At 34.3% G+C, this 17433-nt stretch overlaps 2 protein-coding genes across 2 annotated transcripts in view; both read left to right on the top strand.

Annotated features, from left to right (window-relative positions):
- Positions 1-13494, top strand: part of LOC111673680 (extracellular calcium-sensing receptor-like) — a 23326-nt gene extending 9832 nt beyond the window's left edge. Inside the window, exons 11-12 of the mRNA XM_087169955.1 lie at positions 12818-13040; positions 13261-13494. Coding sequence (XP_087026081.1) covers positions 12818-13040; positions 13261-13494 — 457 coding nt within the window. The remainder of the gene's footprint in view (positions 1-12817; positions 13041-13260) is intronic.
- Positions 13495-13617: 123 nt separating this feature from the next.
- On the top strand, positions 13618-15037 carry LOC111673688 (vomeronasal type-2 receptor 26-like). Its single transcript, XM_023431525.2, has 4 exons — positions 13618-13711; positions 13852-14045; positions 14232-14513; positions 14615-15037. Exons 1-4 carry the CDS (start codon positions 13633-13635, stop codon positions 15035-15037), a joined length of 978 nt encoding a protein of 325 aa, XP_023287293.2. The 5' UTR covers positions 13618-13632.
- Positions 15038-17433: the final 2396 nt, after the last annotated feature.

Raw genomic sequence — 17433 nt, 5'->3', positions numbered from 1 at the left:
CCCATTTCCTGTCTCTCTACTGTACTATCAAATAAAGGCATAAAAAAGCCCCCCCCCCAAAAAAAACATCATATTATATAAGGTCATAAAAACATCACAGTATGTTAGAGAATAAGACAATATAGCATACCTAGGCATAATAATGGCAAAAAACGTCATAGTATATTATGTCATGAAAATATCAAAAAACGTCATAGTATAGTATGCCATAAAACGTCAAAAAAACATCATATTATATTAAGGCCTTAAATGTCATAAAAACGTCATAGTATGGCAAGGCATCAAATGAAATAGTATTGTAAGGCATAAAAAGGCCAAAAAACATCATATTATTGTATGGCATAAAAATATCAAAAAACGTCATAGTATAGTATGCCATAAAACGTCAAAAAATCATCATATTATATTACGGCATTAAATGTCATAAAAACGTCATAGTATGGCAAGGCATCAAATGAAATAGTATTGTAAGGCATAAAAAGGCCAAAAAACATCATATTATTGTATGGCATAAAAATATCAAAAAACGTCATAGTATAGTATGCCATAAAATGTCAAAAAACGTCATAGTATAGTATGCCATAAAATGTCAAAAAAACATCATATTATATTAAGGAATAAAAGTTCATAAAAACGTCATAGTATTGTAGAGAATAAGATTATATAGGATAGGGAGGCATAACAAAGCCAAAAAACCTCATAGTATATTATGGCATAAAACGTCAAAAAAACATCATATTGTATTAAGGCATTAAATGTCATAAAAACGTCATAGTATGGTAGAGAATACGATTACATGATTACAAGGCATCAAATGAAATAGTATTGTAAGGCATAAAAAGGCCAAAAAACATCATATTATGTAGGATAAATGGATATCAAGGCACAATAATGCAAAAAAACATCATAGTATAGTATGTCATAAAAATATCAAAAAACATCATAGTATAGTATGTCATGAAAATATCAAAAAACGTCATAGTATAGTATGACATAAAACGTCAAAAAATCATCATATTATATTACGGCATTAAATGTCATAAAAACGTCATAGTATGGCAAGGCATCAAATGAAATAGTATTGTAAGGCATAAAAAGGCCAAAAAACATCATATTATTGTATGGCATAAAAATATCAAAAAACGTCATAGTATAGTATGGCATAAAACTTAAAAAAAAACATCCTATTGGTGCATTGTGTGGCGTAGTGGTCTAAGCAGACGCCCCATGTGTAGAAGCTGAAGTCCTCGCTGCAGTCGGCCCCGGTTCGAGTCCCGCATCGGACGACCCTTTACTGCATGTCAATCCCCCTCTTTCTGCCTCCCCATTTCCTGTCTCTCTACTGTACTATCAAATAAAGGCATAAAAAAGCCCCCCCCCCCAAAAAAAAACATCATATTATATAAGGTCATAAAAACATCACAGTATGTTAGAAAATAAGATAATATCGGATATCAAGGCACAATAATGCAAAAAAACATCATAGTATAGTATGTCATAAAAATATCAATAAACGTTATAGTATAGTAGAGAATAAGATTATATAGGATAGGGAGTCATAATAATGCCAAAAAACGTCATAGTATATTATGTCATGAAAATATCAAAAAACGTCATAGTATAGTATGCCATAAAACGTCAAAAAAACATCATATTATATTAAGGCATTAAATGTCTTAAAAACGTCATAGTATGGCAAGGCATCAAATGAAATAGTATTGTAAGGCATAAAAAGGCCAAAAAACATCATATTATTGTATGGCTTAAAAATATCAAAAAACGTCATAGTATAGTAGAGAATAAGATTATATAGGATAGGGAGTCATAATAATGCCAAAAAACGTCATAGTATATTATGTCATGAAAATATCAAAAAACGTCATAGTATAGTATGCCATAAAACGTCAAAAAATCATCATATTATATTACGGCATTAAATGTCATAAAAACCTTATATTATATTATGGCATAAAAGGTCATAAAAACATCATAGTATGGTAGAAAATAAGATTACATAGGATATGGAGGCATAATAATGCCAAAAAACCTCATAGTATATTATGTCATAAAAATATCAAAAAACGTCATAGTATAGTATGGCATAAAACGTCAAAAAAACATATATCATATTATGGCATAAAAGGTCATAAAAACATCACAGTATGGTAGAAAATAAAACGACATAGGATAAGGAGGCATAATAATGCCAGAAAACGTCATAGTATAGTATGTCATAAAAATATCAAAAAACGTCATAGTATAGTATGGCATAAAACGTCAAAAAAACATCATATTGTATTAAGGAATAAAAGTTCATAAAAACGTCATAGTATTGTAGAGAATAAGATTATATAGGATAGGGAGGCATAATAAAGCCAAAAAACCTCATAGTATATTATGGCATAAAACGTCAAAAAAACATCATATTGTATTAAGGCATTAAATGTCATAAAAACGTCATAGTATGGTAGAGAATATGATTACATGATTACAAGGCATCAAATGAAATAGTATTGTAAGGCATAAAAAGGCCAAAAAACATCATATTATTGTATGGCATAAAAATATCAAAAAACGTCATAGTATAGAATGGCATAAAACTTAAAAAAAAACATCCCATTGGGGCATTGTGTGGCTTAGTGGTCTAAGCAGACGCCCCATGTGTAGAGGCTGAAGTCCTCGCTGCAGTCGGCCCTGGTTCGAGTCCCGCATCGGATGACCCTCTACTGCATGTCAATCCCCCTCTTTCTGCCTCCCCATTTCCTGTCTCTCTACTGTACTGTCAAATAAAGGCATAAAAAAGCCCCCCCCCAAAAAAAAACCATCATATTATATAAGGTCATAAAAACATCACAGTATGTTAGAAAATAGGACAATATAGCATATCTAGGCATAATAATGGCAAAAAACGTCATAGTATATTATGTCATGAAAATATCAAAAAACGTCATAGTATAGTATGCCATAAAACCACAAAAAATCATCATATTATATTAAGGCATTAAATGTCATAAAAACATCATAGTATGGTAGAGAATAAGATTACATAGTATAGGAGGGCATAATAATGCCAAAAAACGTCATAGTATATTATGACATAAAACATCAAAAAAACATCATATTATATTAAGGCATTAAATGTCATAAAAACGTCATAGTATGGCAAGGCATCAAATGAAATAGTATTGTAAGGCATAAAAAGGCCAAAAAACATCATAGTATGTTAGAGAATAAGACAATATAGGATATCATGGCAAAATAATGCAAAAAAACATCATAGTATAGTATGTCAAAAAAAATATCAAAAAACGTTATAGTATAGTAGAGAATAAGATTATATAGGATAGGGAGGCATAATAATGCCAAAAAACGTCATAGTATATTATGTCATAAAAATATCAAAAAACGTCATAGTATAGTATGCCATAAAACCTAAAAAAAAACATCATATTATATTAAGGCATTAAATGTCATAAAAACGTCATAGTATGGCAAGGCATCAAATGAAATACGTCATAGTATAGTATGCCATAAAATGTCAAAAAAACATCATATTATATTAAGGAATAAAAGTTCATAAAAACGTCATAGTATTGTAGAGAATAAGATTATATAGGATAGGGACGCATAATAAAGCATTAAATGTCATAAAAACGTCATAGTATGGTAGAGAATACGATTACATGATTACAAGGCATCAAATAAAATAGTATTGTAAGGCATAAAAAGGCCAAAAAACATCATATTATTGTATGGCATAAAAATATCAAAAAACGTCATAGTATAGTACATAAAACGTCAAAAAAACATCATATTATATTAAGGCATTAAATGTCATAAAAACGTGATAGTATGGTAGAGAATAAGTTTACATAGGATAGGAGGGCATAAAAATGTCAAAAAACGTCATAGTATAGTATGTCATAAAAATATCAAAAAACATCATAGTCATATAGTATGACATAAAACGTCAAAAAAACATCATATTATATTAAGGCATTAAATGTCATAAAAACGTCATAGTATGGCAAGGCCTCAAATGAAATAGTATTGTAAGGCATAAAAAGGCCAAAAAACATCATATTATTGCATGGCATAAAGATGTCAAAAAAGGTCATAGTATAGAATGGCATAAAAGTTAAAAAAAAACATCACATTGGGGCATTGTGTGGCGTAGTGGTCTAAGTAGACGCCCCATGTGTAGAGGCTGAAGTCCTCGCTGCAGTCGGCCCTGGTTCGAGTCCCGCATCGGACGACCCTTTACTGCATGTCAATCCCCCTCTTTCTGCCTCCCCATTTCCTGTCTCTCTACTGTACTATCAAATAAAGGCATAAAAAAGCCCCCCCCCCCAAAAAAAAACATCATATTATATAAGGTCATAAAAACATCACAGTATGTTAGAGAATAAGACAATATAGCATATCTAGGCATAATAATGGCAAAAAACATCATAGTATAGTATGTCATGAAAATATCAAAAAACGTCATATTGTATTAAGACATTAAATGTCATAAAAACGTCATATTATGGTAGAGAATAAGATTACATAGGACAGGAGGGCATAAAAATGTCAAAAAACCTTCATATTATAGTATGGCATAAAATGTCAAAAAACCTTATATTATATTATGGCATAAAAGGTCATAAAAAACGTCATAGTATTGTAGAAAATAAAACGACATAGGATAACGAGTCATAATTATGCCAAAAAACGTCATAGTATAGTATGTCGTAAAAATATCAAAAAACGTCATAGTATAGTATGGCATAAAATGTCAAAAAACCTTATATTATATTATGGCATAAAAGGTAATGAAAACATCATAGTATGGTAGAAAATAGGACGATATAGGATATCTAGTCATAATTATGGCAAAAAACGTCATAGTATAGTATGTCATGAAAATATCAAAAAACGTCATAGTATAGTATGTCATGAAAATATCAAAAAACGTCATAGTATAGTATGCCATAAAACGTCAAAAAAACATCATATTATATTAAGGCCTTAAATGTCATAAAAACGTCATAGTATGGCATGGCATCAAATGAAATAGTATTGTAAGGCATAAAAAGGCCAAAAAACATCATATTATTGTATGGCATAAAAATATCAAAAAACATCATAGTATAGTATGTCATGAAAATATCAAAAAACGTCATAGTATAGTATGTCGTAAAAATATCAAAAAACGTCATAGTATAGTATGGCATAAAATGTCAAAAAACCTTATATTATATTATGGCATAAAAGGTAATGAAAACATCATAGTATGGTAGAAAATAAAACGACATAGGATAACGAGTCATAATTATGCCAAAAAACGTCATAGTATAGTATGTCGTAAAAATATCAAAAAACGTCATAGTATGGCATAAAACGTAAACAAAACGTCATATTATATTAAGGCATAAAAGGTCATAAAAACGTGATAGTATGGTAAAGCATCAAATGATATAGTATTGTAAGGCATAATAACGCCAAAAAATGTCATAGTATAGTATGTCTTAAAAATATCAAAAAACGCCATAGTATAGAATGGCATAAAAAAAACTTCATATTATATTAAGGCATAAAAGGTCATAAAAACGTGATAGTATGGTAAAGCATCAAATGAAACATGATAGGGAGGCATTATAATGCCAGAAAACGCCTTAGTATAGTATGTCATAAAAACATAAAAAAACGTCACAGTATAGTATGGCATAAAATTGTCAAAAAAAACTTTATAGTATATTAAGACATAAAAGGTCCTCAAAACGTCATAGTATAGTATGACATAAAATGTCAAAAAACGTCATAGTATGTTAAGGCATGAAAGGTCATAAAAACGTCATAGTATGGTAGAGAATAAAACCACATAGTATAATATGGCATAAAAGTACCAAAAAAAAAACATCATAGTATATTATGGCATAAAAATACCAAAAAACATCATAGTATAGTATGGGATAAAATGTCATAAAAACGTTATAGTATGGCAAGGCATCAAATTAAATTGTATTGTAAGGCATAAAAATGCCACAAAACCTTATGGTATATTATGGCATAAAAGGTCATAAAAACGTCATAGTATGGTAAAGCATCAAAGGAAATAGTATTTTCAGGCATAAAAATGCCAAAAAATATCATAGTATAGTATGGCATAAAACGCCAAAAAAACATCATATTATATTAAAGCATTAAAAGGTCATAAAAACGTCATAGTATGGCAAGGCATCAAATGATACAGTATTGTAAGGCAGAAAAAGGCCAAAAAACATCATATTATTGTATGGTATAAAAATGTCAAAAAAACGTCATAGTATAGTATGGTATAAAATGTCAAAAAAACTTATATTACTGTATATGTCTAACTATACTATGACGTTTTATGCCATAGTATACTATAACATTTTTAGGCAATTTTATGCCTTACTTTACTATGATTTTTTTTTGACATTTTTTGACTTTAAATAATACAACGCTTTAAAGCCTTACTATACTAAGACGTTTTTTGACATTTTCATGACTTTCTATTCTATGACGTTCTTTGACAGTTTTTTGCCTTACTATAATATGACGGTTTTTGACAATATTACGCCTTACTATACTATGACGTCTTTATGCCTTACTATACTATGACGGTTTTTGATATTTTTTGACTTAAAATGACATGATGTTTTTTCAAATTTTATATGCCTAACTATACTAGGTAATTTTATGCCATAGTATACTATGACATTTTTAGGCAATTTAATGACTTACTATTCTATGACTATTTTTTTTATATTTTTTGACTTTAAATAATACAACCCTTGAATGCCTTGCTGTTTTTTTACAATATTATGCCTTACTATACTATGATGTCTTTTGTTTCTGCCTTATGATGTTTTTTGAAGTATTTTTGTCCTATTATACTAAAAAAAGTTTTCCCCATTTTTATGCCTAACTATACTATGAAGCTTTTAGGTGTTTTCATTCTTACCATACTATGACCTTTTTAGACATTTTTATGCCTTACCATACTATGACCTTTTTATGCCTTACTATAATGTTACGTTTTTTGACAATATAATGTCTGACTATAGTATGACATTTTTGACATTTTTATGACTTTCTATACTATGGTGTTTTTTGACAGTTTTTTTGCCTTACTACACAATGACCTTTGTGCTGTTTTTTTTTTTCAATATTTTTTTATTTTAAATAATATGACACTTTTATGCCTTACTAAACTGTGACGTATTTTGAAAATATAATGCATTACTGTACTATGACGTTTTTGTCTGTTTTTATGCCTTACTGTACTATGACGTTTTTTGCTGTTTTTATTATGATGCTTACTATGACCTTTTTAAAAGTTTTTTGCCTGACTGTTCTATTTCGTGTTATGCCATAGTTTACTATGACATTTTTAGACAATTTCTCTCCTTATTATACTATGACATTTTTAGACGTTTTTTCTTCTTACTAAACTACGACATATTTATGCCTCACTATAGTATGACATTTCATGCATTACAACAATTTGCCTTTTTAACATTGAGGCACAGCAGTACAGGGGTTGGAAATTTTGCCTCTCAGTGTGATGATTGTGACTATGACACAAGTACTTTTGTTTTACTATACCATCACGTTTGTTGACATTTGTATGCCTTTTTATAATGTGACGTTTTTTTAATGTTTATGCCGTACTATAGTATGATTTTTTTGAGAATATATACTTACTATTTTATGACAGGTATATGCCATAATATACTATGATGTTTCTGTGCTTGACTATAATGTGACTTTTTGTTAAGTAGGCACAGCAGCACACTGGTTAGAACTGTTGCCTACCAGTGTAAAGTCATAGTTTCGATTCCTAGTTGGGACTCTTCTATGTGGCGTAGTAAGTCTTTCTTTGCATTACTAAATAATTATATTATAAATAATTATTCTATTATGACATTTTTATGCCTTACTATACCATGATGTATTTTGACACTTTTTGTACTTCAAATAACATGATGTTTTTTCCAATTTATATGCCCTACTATACTATGACGTCTTTTGACGTTTTTATGCCTTACTGTACCATGATGTATTTAGATGTTATTTTCTTACTATACTATTACATTTTTATGACATACTATACTTCGATATTTTCATCCTTTACTATAATGTAACTTTTTGTCAAGGTTTTATCAAGAAGCAGTACAGTGGTTAGAACTGTTTCCATCCACTGTGAAGATAATGGGTTCGATTCCTAGTTGTATATTTTCTGTGTGGAGTAGGAAGTCTTTCTTTGCATTACTACATAATGCCTTATTCTGCTATGACAATTTTATTCCTCATCTTATTGTGACGTTTTTATGCCTTACTATACTATAACTTTTTTAATGCCTTACCATATTAGGATGTTTTATGCCTTAGTATACTATGATATTTTTTGACAATTTTAAGCCTTACTATACTATGACATTTGTTGACGTTTTCATGCCTCACTGTTTCTATGCCTTACTTTACTATTAAAAATAAAAGCTACATATCATTTTCATTTTAATTTTTTGCCATTAAATCCTCACGCTTCATATAAAACCACACTCAATGCAATCATGTGACCTTACCACAAAGAAAAAGATTCCACTTCCATATTCACTGATGTCAAGGAATGATGGATTGCAGTTTGTGCATTGACGATAATTTGTCAGCAAAGGCTGAAATGTAATGCCAGCTTGGCAATTACTTTCTTGCTCTTTCATATTCATCATCTGACGGTTGGATAGAAGTAGTATGTTAATGATTTTTCCAAATCACATTTCATATCCAATTTCATTGCTAATGATTTTAGTCAGACTAACATTTGCATTTATAGGCTATTTATTAGCCTTTATCCCTCCTCTTATTTAAATAATCTTTTTTCACTTATGTTTGTTGTCTATATGGCAAATACTGGATCAGTCACAGTGGGACTTTACCAGAAATGATAAACTCCTTAGTTTTTTGAGTAACTACAAAATTCAGTTTGTTCCAAAGATTGAAATGCATACATGCTATTTTGTGGCCTGCAAACTGAGGCCTCATCATGAAAACAACAAACATGCACACAGCCTCCTTCTCCCCCTCTGTGCCAGCTTGCTATGAGTGTATAATGGGATGTAATTGCTCGTGAAATGAACAATGATGGAGATGAGGAATTGCACACCTGCGGCTCATCAGTACCTCCTCACATAACCCCCATGAATTATGTTTGATGTAAATTAGTCATCTGAGATGAGATTAACCTTTGTACTTTTGAACAAGGGTTGTCTCAGGCTAAACAAGCCTGCATTCCTTTTGACCCTATGATCAGCATTTTAAGAGAAAACAATTGTTTGCTCCTTAAAGACTAACTTATTCTGTATGCACTTTTATATGTAACGGAAACACATGAATTTTCGAAAAAACAACGCAAATGTTCCAAAAATATTGTATACCCTCGCATGCGGTGGTTTTTCAGGCTATTCAACAAAGCAATGCTTCACGAAAGTGAAATGGAAACTTTTTCCGTATTTAAGTCAAATGACCCCAGAAGCAGCTGGTCCTGCTGGTCAAATCTGTCACTAAAACATGGCAGTTTCCACGCGTTCTAAACGTCACCAAACGTTTTGTCATTGAACTCCACCCTGTGGTTTTCACAGCCCATAAATTTGAACTGTAACCAATTTGCCCAGTCACACCCCAGACTGTGGTACTCACACAGAAGGGCAGGGTAATTATAAATAAATTTATTCAGCTGAGGCCCTTTTTTTCCTGGCATATGCTCTCCTTCACTTCCTTCCTTCACTGTTTCCAACAGAGAATACCAATTCCTCCATTCAACAGTTCTTTGTTTTCCAAAAGCCAAAATGCTCACTGGTGCAGGCAATCAATAATTACTCTCTCGGAAGTCAACACCAATCGTGGGGTGGGGGGGGTTTACTTTAGTGTTCCATAATCTCGTAATTCACTGTAGTACATTCTCTCCTTTCCTTCATAATATGAGTAATATGGCAGCAACATGTTAATTTTCTTTGAAAAACACTAAATGGTAGGGTATTCATAATGAACCCTTGCTGAAAAAAAACATGTGGTTAAGGTGCCAAGATGGGCCCTGGTATGAGAGGTGTGGTCACTCAGTCATATTATTATTGTTTCGCCCCTCACCTTTCAGAGAACTGATTGTGCAGCGTCATCCTGTTTACTATTATTTCACTATGGGCTAAACAGCTGTTATAAATATCCAGATCATCTATATTGTGCAGCGTTGGAGGGGGTATATCTTGTCAGTTGTCAGGGCAAGTTGTATCTGTAGTAATACACATTTTGTTATTAGAATTATTTTACAGGTAGAAAAATTTACTTTTCTCATATGACATTAAGAGTGATTTAATCAAATTTCATTTAATTGGAAAACTGTTATTCTAATATTGAATTTATTGCACCTTTTATTTATGTATGTTGTGCCAATGAAAGGTTATCTAACTGAGTATATTTTACATGTTTTAAGAGTCCAAAACTGCTGCATCCATGTCTTTGTTCTCCTGGTTATTTACACTGTGGCCCTGCTCAACCCCATCCCTTCTCCTTTTGGGGTTTATGGGCCGACAGTTAGGTCTCAGGGTGGGGTTGCAGGTGGTTCAGACAGTGACTTGTTCTCGGTTTGGTACATCGATCGACCAGGGTCTGTTCCAGGATGGAGATGTAGTTATTGGTGGGCTCTTCAGTCTTTATTACAAGCCTCCAGCTATAGACCACGACTTCACTCAGCTGCCGGACTACAAATCTTGCACTGGGTAAAACAACTGCATTATTTACTTTGAATACTATGTAATACATATTCATATGTTTGACAAACACAAGAAGCATTAATATCTGTATCTTATCAATTTCATATGAAGTTACGTATTGGTGGTTCTTTCATGTTCACATATACATCTTGTTAAAAAAATTTGTTCCAATTGTGTATTGCTGACGCTTATCAATTACCCATTGAATGTACAGATTATTACTCATTAGCAGCTTTATAATCACATCAACATTTTGACTGATATTTCCTCTCATTCCTTTTCACCTGTGGTGTCAGTTTGGAAAATCTTCCATTGCAGTACGTATATGCAATGGTGTTTGCACTGGAAGAAATCAATCATAGTACAACGCTGCTACCAGGTGTGAAGTTGGGCTACCACATTCATGATAGCTGCGCCATACCCCTTTGGGCTTTGCAGGCAACACTGTCACTGGTTGGAGGAGACAGCACCAGCTGTAATTCAGCAGCCCAGCTAGAATATTCTGCTGGGTATGGAGCTGAAGTCGGACAAAGAAGAGGTACTAAATCTAGCTTTTCTATTAATAAGAAATATACAATGATGTTCACACTGCAATGTTGTATTTGAAACATAACCAAGCAAGATCTTTATGTAAGAAATTTATTTCACTATATTTTATTATGTCATCAGGTGATCTGCCTGTTCCTTTGGTCATTGGCGGTGACTCATCTGTAACAGCCAAGATACTCTCCAGAATCCTGGGGCCACTCTCTGTGCCTTTAGTGAGTTTCATTAAACTCCCCAAATTTATTTGTGTTTATACTGAATATATGCTGGAAATTTTTAAATGAAAATAACATATAAAAACATTGATCAACATTGAAACGATGATTTTCAATGTTTTTTGGGGTTTTAACTTTGTGAAATAATGTATAGTTTAACATTTAACATTAACACATAACGTTTGTAGTTTTTTTTTTTTTGTTCACTTTCTATTACTGGAAGTATAGGTTCCTTTCTGCTGTGAGAACACAGAAGACACGTTACGTATTTTGTGTCAACTGCAGCATGTTTGATGTAAACAGCTGAAAACAACTTTTTAGAGTAGAAAACATGAGCCCCTGTGTAAATCTCTTACAGCAATTTTTATGTGCATGACACTTCATAGTTTGTGTTTTTTTTTGTCTTTTAGATGAGCTATACAGCTAGCTGCCCTTGTCTAAGTGACAGGCGCCAATTTCCCAATTTCTTCAGAACCATGCCCAGTGATATTTATCAAGCCCGTGCAATTGCCCACCTTGCCATAAACTTCAACTGGACCTGGATTGGAGCAGTTGTGGCAAACAATGATTATGGCCTAATGGCAATAAAGGTGTATCAATTTATTTTTATGTATGTTGTTTATGTATGAGAAATGTTAAGAAATCTGCATAAATCCAATGTTTAAATATTTCTTACTTTTCTAATCTTTTAACTGTAAATGTCAGATATTTCAGGAGGAGACTCAGGGGGCAGGGGTGTGTCTGGCATTTGTAGAAACTCTCCGAAGGGAAAACATCATGAGTGATGCCAGAAGAGCAGCACTCACAATTCAGGCATCGACTGCTCGAGTGATTCTGATCTTTACCTGGTATACAGATGTGAGGGAACTGTTTCTGCAACTAACAAAGATAAATGTGAGAAGCTGAAGTAAAACTTTATATTGAATTTGTAAATAATAACTGCTCTTATTTGAGGAAAACTAATACTTTTTCAAATGACCCTTTGAATGTGTCGTGTTACTATCATTAGGTGACTGACAGACAGTTTCTGGCCAGTGAGGCTTGGAGCACCAGTGGGGATCTTCTCCAAAATCCTTCTACTTCTAAAGTGGCAAGTGGTGTTCTTGGTGTGGCCATTAGAAGTTCAGCTATACCTGGATTTGAAAATTATCTCAGAAACCTGAACCCATTTCGTCGTCCTGATGAGAAATTCTTAAGAGAATTTTGGGAAAAAATGTTTTCTTGTAGTCCTGGGGCCACCCCTTTTTCTTCATACACCACTTCACCATCTTATGGAAGCAGGTTGCTTCAAAAGACTTCTCTGCCGCTCTGCAATGGCACAGAGTCCCTGGAGAGAGTGCAGAATCTCTTTACTGACACCTCCCAGCTAAGGGTGACGTATAATGTCTACCTCGCTGTTTATGCTGCAGCCCACGCCCTTCACAACCTTCTCTCATGCCCCGATAGTAACAGCCCTCCTGGAAACAACAGCTGCTCCTATCCAAAACATATCAAACCCATAGAGGTAAACACAATTATCTCAATTTCAGCACTTGCACAACATGTACTATAGACTTTCACATCCTGTGTTTGCCAATTTCGAAGGGTTGATATCTTAAAACTGTTGCATTCATCAAATTAAAAAAATGCACTAGTACTATCAATTTATTTTTATATTAACAATACTGGTGAAACTTTTATGTGTAGTAAAAATATTTACTATTTCAACCTATTGATGCTTTCAGGTACTGCAGTACTTGAACAACGTGAACTTCACCACACCCCAGGGTGAAATGTTTTACTTCCAAGGGGCTGACATTCCAGCAAAATACGACCTTGTCAACTGGCAGAACACTCCTAAAGGGCAACTCAAACTCGTTCTCGTTGGTCGCGTGGATGGGTTTGATCTCCACCTTAACGAATCAGCTATTCAGTGGAGCACAGGATCCAGTCGGGTGGTTAAACTAGTAGAATCTTGATTCAGGCCAATACCAAAATGTCCACTGAATTAAATATTTACTGTGATTCACAAGATATTATGTAATGAAAATCTGTTTTCATTTGTTGCGTAGGTTCCTGTTTCAGTGTGCAGTGAGAGCTGCCGCCCAGGTACCCGCATGGCAACCAAGAAAGGGGAACCTGTCTGCTGCTTTGACTGTATCCCATGTGCTGAAGGGGAGATTAGCAATAAAACTGGTGATGAAATTATGACATATGATTTTCCCATAAGCATTTTCCCAGTCAGCACCAATTCCAATCTTCCAATATGCAGCAACTGTGACTTTGTATAATGTTTTCAGCTCTTTTTCCCTCTTTTGTATTCCTTGCTCTCCCAGATTCCCCTCACTGTGAGCGTTGTCCATCTGAGTTCTGGTCCAATGCTGAACGAACTGCCTGCATCCCTCGACAGCTGGACTTCCTTTCCTTTAATGAAACCTTGGGCATTACCCTAACTACAGTCGCTGTGTCTGGTGCCACCGTGACAACAGCTGTGTTTGTGGTTTTTCTCTACTACCGTCAAACACCAATGGTAAAAACCCAGAATAATACAATTGAGACAACACTGTACATCTTCAATAAGTCCTTTCTGGTTTGTAGTTATTTTGATTAGTATATTTACTCTGGAAAAACAAGATTCTGCTTTACTGTATAATCAAAAAAATATTTGTTAAAAACTATTTTAATCAATCCATCTTTGTCCATTTCTCATTTTAAGGTGCGAGCCAACAACTCAGAACTGAGCTTTCTGCTTCTTCTGTCGCTGAAGCTCTGCTTCCTGTGCTCGCTGGTGTTCATCGGTCGTCCATCAGTCTGGGCTTGTCGGTTCCAGCAGGCCGCTTTTGGGATCAGCTTTGTACTTTGTGTTTCCTGCCTCAAAGTCAAAACCATAGTGGTTCTGGCAGCTTTTCGCTCAGCTCGGCCTGGTGGTGAGGCCTTGATGAAGTGGTTTGGTCCAGGCCAGCAAAGAGGAAGTGTCTGCCTTTTCACCTGTATACAGGTCAGAGTTGCAAATGCCATTTTTTAATAACAAAGATATTACACATTGTACCATTACACATACACATACCTGATTTTGTGCAATATTTGTTTTTCATAAAGGTTTTCATCTGTATTATTTGGCTATCGCTCAGCCCCCCAGTGCCTCAACCTGACTTCGAAATCCCAGGATTAAAGGTCACCCTGAAGTGTGCCATGGCTTCTGTGGTGGGCTTCTCTCTTGTTCTGGGCTACATTGGCCTTCTGGCCTGCACCAGCCTCCTCTTGGCCTTTCTTGCTCGGAAACTCCCAGACAACTTCAATGAGGCCAAACTGATCACCTTCAGCATGCTGATCTTCTGTGCTGTCTGGGTGGCTTTTGTTCCTGCTTATGTTAGTTCTCCAGGAAAATATGCAGTTGCTGTGGAGATTTTTGCAATTCTCGCATCTAGCTATGGTTTACTGTTCTGTATCTTTGCTCCAAAGTGTTTCATCATTCTTTTAAGGCCTGAGAAAAATACTAAGAAACACCTGATGGCCAGGTAGCAAAGAAAATTAACAATGCATGCTGTGACTTATAAAAATTAGAGTGATATTAATCAAACAGCCATCATAAATCATCTAATTTGTGATTATTTCCTTATCAATCTCAATATGCATACATTTATTTTATTTGTATAGTTCTTTGTCATCAATTAACAGTAATCTTTAATTTTTCAAATTTTTCTCATACGTATGTGACATAAGCCTACTGTATCCTAGAATATCAGAATGACAAATTTGTGTATTGCTGCACATTACTTGAAGATTCATCAATGTTTTTTTCACCATATAATGTCTGATATATTCACATAGTCAACTGAATAGTTTGTGGTATGTAGATAGATGAATATTTTTCAAACTAATTAAAATGAAAAACACTGGCCTATTTGACCTCAGTGTTTACTTATTTTACTAATGTAACAAACCCTTTACAGCATAGGAAAAACAGCAACATTAATAAACATAAATAAAAGTTCCATGCTTGTGTTGTTGTTTTTCAAATTGATGCGACTGTTCTGTTTGCGTCACAGTTTGTAGCATGAACACCGATTTTGAGTTTTGAGAAAATCAAATTTCTGAGAGGAAGTCACATCAGATTACATTTAATTATTAAAAAAAAAAGAACTTTGGGCAATGAGTCCCCTTACCATAATTACCATGTAAGTTGTTTGTCCCTACCCTCTGACATGACCCATAGGAGCATTTCCTGAACTAGTGCCCCTACAGCTGCAAGATAGCAGGAGATAAACTAAAAATAAAAGAATAAAATTCAGGGCCTGTGCTTACAATGTATGATTTTTGTTTTTCTTATGGGAGGGATATATTGTATCTTAGTTAAAGATGTATTTCTTTAACTGAATGTCATTTAATGATAACAATCCTTCATATTCATAAGGTTAAATTAAAGTTGCTGTAGGTTTTCATGACATAGGTGCGACAGGTATGCCAGCCTTACATGTTTCTCTTCCAAAAAACGGGCTACCTGTATGGTATTGTCCGTTCACTTCATAAGCTTTTGCATGTTTTGTTTATGTGTGTGCATTTGTGCTACATGTTCATCTCATTGTTGTTTGTCTCACCAAAAAAAAGACCCCAGTGAAAACAGCAGAGCAGGACCACACAGGCCTATCTGAATCAAATATCAAATGACATATGTTTGATCATTCATACAAGAAAAAGTATTGAAGAACTCAATTTGTTAAAGAAATAGAATACATTGGCTTGGACCGACACACAACTTCCACCTCTTACCTACAAACACTAATCATTTGCAATTATGTGGTTGTTGTTTTACTGTCACTCTTGAGAGTAGTGATTTAGGCTTGTGTGCATGCGCCATCGTGTTTACTCGCTTGCAAAAATGCTTCACATCTATTATAAATACCTACATTAACAGTTCAGCTGTTCAGAGGAGGAGGGGGGGTATCTCACAGTTTGTTAGATGCCAGTGCAGCTTATATCTAGTGCATGAAACGTTTTGAACTGTTTAAGTTGTTGTTTTGCTCTACAGGTGGATGTATTAATGCAAAAAATATTACGTTTTCCTACTGTATTTTTTTGTCATTGCAGGAACTGTTTATAGATATTGATTTCTTGCCAACGAGCTACCTAAGCTGAGTGTGCAGTAAATATTTTAAGTGTCCAGAACAGCTGCATCTATGTCTATATGGCTCATCACACTGTGGTCCCGCTCAGCCCCATCCCTGCTCCTTGTGGGGCTTTTGGGCCGACAGCTGGGGCTCAGGGTGGGACTGCAGGATGTCCAGACAGTGGCTTGTTCTCGGTGGGGTGCACCGCGTAGCCAGGGTCTGTTCCAGGACGGAGATGTAGTTATTGGTGGGCTCTTTATAATGCATTACCAACCTCCAGCTACAGAGCATGACTTCACTCAGCTGCCACACTACAAACCTTGTTCTGGGTAAAACTTTGAACTGAGCTATAATGTCACTGTATAAGAATAATGACCATCTTTGCATTTTCTGTTCTTTTTAATATAACAAAAACTTCTAAATCTGAATTAGTGCTGCTGACTTTACAGAATGAACCAACATTTTGACTGATATTTCTCTCATTCTTTCTTTGTTGTGGTCTCAGTTTAGATCATGCTCCATTGCAGTATGTATATGCTATGGTGTTTGCAGTGGAGGAAATCAATCATAGTACAATGCTGCTACCAGGTGTGAAACTGGGCTACCACATTTTTGATAGTTGTGGCCAAGTGCCATGGGCTCTCCCGGCAGCGCTGTCGCTGGTTGGAGGAGGCAGCACCAGCTGTTATTCAACGGAGTATCCAGAGTTTTCTGCTGGGTATGGAGAGGAAATCGAAGACAGGGGAGGTATCTTGTGTGTTTCCATCATATTCGTTCTGTAACATAACCATATGAAATGACAGCGAAACT

This window comes from Seriola lalandi, unplaced genomic scaffold, assembly GCF_002814215.2.
Source record: "Seriola lalandi dorsalis isolate HSWRI2012SDOR001 ecotype SW California unplaced genomic scaffold, Sedor1 jcf7180002054924, whole genome shotgun sequence".
NCBI classification, from domain to species: domain Eukaryota; kingdom Metazoa; phylum Chordata; class Actinopteri; order Carangiformes; family Carangidae; genus Seriola; species Seriola lalandi.
The sequence above is the reverse complement of the archived record's forward strand: the minus strand, read 5'-3'. Positions and strand labels throughout refer to the sequence as shown.

Excerpts from the sequence above, each read along its gene's own strand:
- LOC111673688 (XM_023431525.2), top strand. The coding sequence starts at position 13,633 with ATGGCAACCAAGAAAGGGGAACCTGTCTGCTGCTTTGACTGTATCCCA. Across the intron at positions 13,712-13,851 it reads GGAGATTAGCAATAAAACTG|ATTCCCCTCACTGTGAGCGT; the intron begins GTGATGAAATTA and ends TTGCTCTCCCAG. Across the intron at positions 14,046-14,231 it reads ACTACCGTCAAACACCAATG|GTGCGAGCCAACAACTCAGA; the intron begins GTAAAAACCCAG and ends TCTCATTTTAAG.